Source organism: Protobothrops mucrosquamatus, unplaced genomic scaffold (genome assembly GCF_001527695.2).
Source record: "Protobothrops mucrosquamatus isolate PMUCROS unplaced genomic scaffold, P.Mucros_1.0 scaffold3564, whole genome shotgun sequence".
Classification (NCBI taxonomy): Eukaryota; Metazoa; Chordata; class Lepidosauria; order Squamata; family Viperidae; genus Protobothrops; species Protobothrops mucrosquamatus.
Window position 1 is genome coordinate 4,144 of NW_015389530.1, and position 2,458 is coordinate 6,601.

A 2,458-nucleotide genomic window follows, 5' to 3' on the forward strand; every position below is an offset into this window, starting at 1 on the left:
AGCAATACATCATGTTTAAGAATCAGCATACTTCCCAACGCTTTGTGTTGTAGTGTTTACAAGTATGGAGCCATACACATATAGCCCTTGCCATGTAATCTTTCACTTATTTTTGTTTAAGCTTCTTATCAAAGTTTATTTTAAAAACTATGCAGGCAACCTGGATAATTCCACTGAAATATATCTGAAGCCTGGGGCTCCCATAAAATCATGATCCGGGGAAGATTTAGGACAAGAGCCCACAAGAAGCTAATCTAATCATATTGCTCTTACTTGCAACAGCCATGTTTCATCCCTCATTATCCAGTTTATACTTATTCATCCTAACGGTGATATCCACTTGGTTTATTATCAGCCTTTAAAAAAAAGTTAAAATTTTATTTTAAAAAGTAACAATCTCAAAAATCCCAGTTGCAGAAAATGATGGTTTCAATTCTCCAGAACCACTAGATGAGACTTCTTTATCAGGAATGTACAGCAATTCAGATTTGGAAGGAAACAGAGATATGGAGCATGCTGGGCTACTCCATAAACGTACTGCAAATTTTCCTGGATATGTGCAATTGATCCCATATGACTCTATGAGAAGTTATTGTTGATTCAAGAAAGTGATAAGTGATGCTACAGACTTGCCCTATAAGGCCCTTGCTTAGAGATAGGTCATTCTTCTACAGGTCTATCACCCATGAAAACCATGACATCTACAGATAAAACTACACTTTTCTGGTAACTAATCAAGAACAGATAGTTGGAGCAGATAGCTCTGATATCTGTTGCAAACAACAGGTGACCAAAAAAAATAGATTTCTTTCTAAAAGTTAGAACAAAAGAACATGGGAGCCAAGTCAGCTACATACAACACTTTAAGTAAAAGGTACAAACCTTCTTACAAAAGACTCAAAGGCTTGGAAGCAGTATTCCCTCAGCTCATCATCCTCTACATTGCAGTACTGAATTATCAATGGGATCATCTTCTCTAGGTAGTCCCCTAGAAGGCAGAGACAGAGTAAGTCATCCACAAAATACTTCCTCAGATCCACTGAACAACTGGGGTCCATTGAGAACATGGCCTTTTGAAGCAAGGTGGACCTGGCCCTGACTATCTCACAGGAAAGATATTGCAAGGAGTATCACAGAAGAAAAGAATGTCTGTTCTGGTTCTGTTTTGTTAAAGAAATGTCCTTCTCGTTTAGATGAACTCAATATATTTGTATTTCAATCAAAATGTGGAAGTTGTGGCATAGCAAATCCACCACAGTGTTGTTCTATTCCTTTACAAAACAGCACTGGAAGGAACATCTGGCATATCAAAAATATGATTTAATTTCTCTGGTATGAAAGCCCATATCCATATCCAAGTGTGAAGTGTGCAGTCAGAATTTGTATCTTGGACAGAAAAAAACACAAGACTCAAGGCACCCAAGAAAATTGTGTCAACAGAAGAAAAAAACAACACTACATTGTGAAATCACCCATTAAGTTCTTAAACCCTACCATTTTCCAAATGAAGATTTTCCCTATCAGCCCTGGTTAGGTTCAAAGCCTCAAGCCATTGGGATGCATCTATTCTGGAGATGCCTTTGGTAGGGAATACCTTCTTCGCTTCTATTCTTAGCTTGTGGCCTATTAAAATAAGCATCATATTAATTATGTAGGAGGTCCATCTATGGAGAATTATTTAGGCCACAATTCCAAACTAAGCTTACCCTCTAAGGAACTCCAAACATTTTCTACAACAGTTGATATTCAGAGCAAAATAAGCATTAAAGAGAGAATAAGGTGAACATCTCATTAAAAAATGCAAGGCAGGACTGGATGGAGTTTCTTGGGATAAGCAATGGGCATAAAGCGACAGTGGTGGAAACAGCCATCACAGGTCAAAAACAAGATAAAAATCCAAATCGCAAGACTTACCTATGCGGTGTCCAGCCTGCTTGCTAATACCAGCAATACACTGGATATATGTTCTTGTAGTAGAAGTGGAATTATTCCTCTTCAGCTCTGACAAGAGATGTTCCATGAGCTCTGCAAAGATGTTCCCATTGCATGTCAAGACCAGGTGACCTAGGGCAATGATGGCTCTCTTCCGAACGGCCAACCTGGGACTGATGAGCTGAGGAAGGAGGCAGTTCAGGATGGAGGAATGGAAGGAGTAAAGAGTTCCCCCTAGCCTGAAACCACAGACAAAACGCACTTCAACCAAATGTTCTCCAAACAGAGATGGACTTAACTATTACATTTCCTGAAGACAGACATTTCAATACATTTTTTCACTTCTCTTCCATGATTTATGTTTTAGATTAGAGGTAACTGTAAGCCACCCAGAGTTACCCTATGGTAAGATGGGCGGCCAACAAATTTTATTTATAAACAAACAAAATAATAATAATAATAATAATAATAATAATAATAATAATAATAATAATAATAATAATAATAATAATAATAATAATAATAA

General features: G+C 37.4%; 1 protein-coding gene across 1 annotated transcript in view; it reads right to left on the reverse strand.

The window, feature by feature from the left end:
- Positions 1-2,458, reverse strand: part of LOC107297844 (cullin-associated NEDD8-dissociated protein 1-like) — a gene marked incomplete at its 3' end in the record, with an annotated part of 19,621 nt that overhangs the window by 4,133 nt on the left and 13,030 nt on the right. Inside the window, exons 5-7 of the mRNA XM_015827205.1 lie at positions 1,915-2,171; positions 891-988; positions 329-356 (exon numbers count right to left, since the gene is read on the reverse strand). Of these exons, the coding sequence (XP_015682691.1) occupies positions 329-356; positions 891-988; positions 1,915-2,171 (383 nt within the window). The remainder of the gene's footprint in view (positions 1-328; positions 357-890; positions 989-1,914; positions 2,172-2,458) is intronic.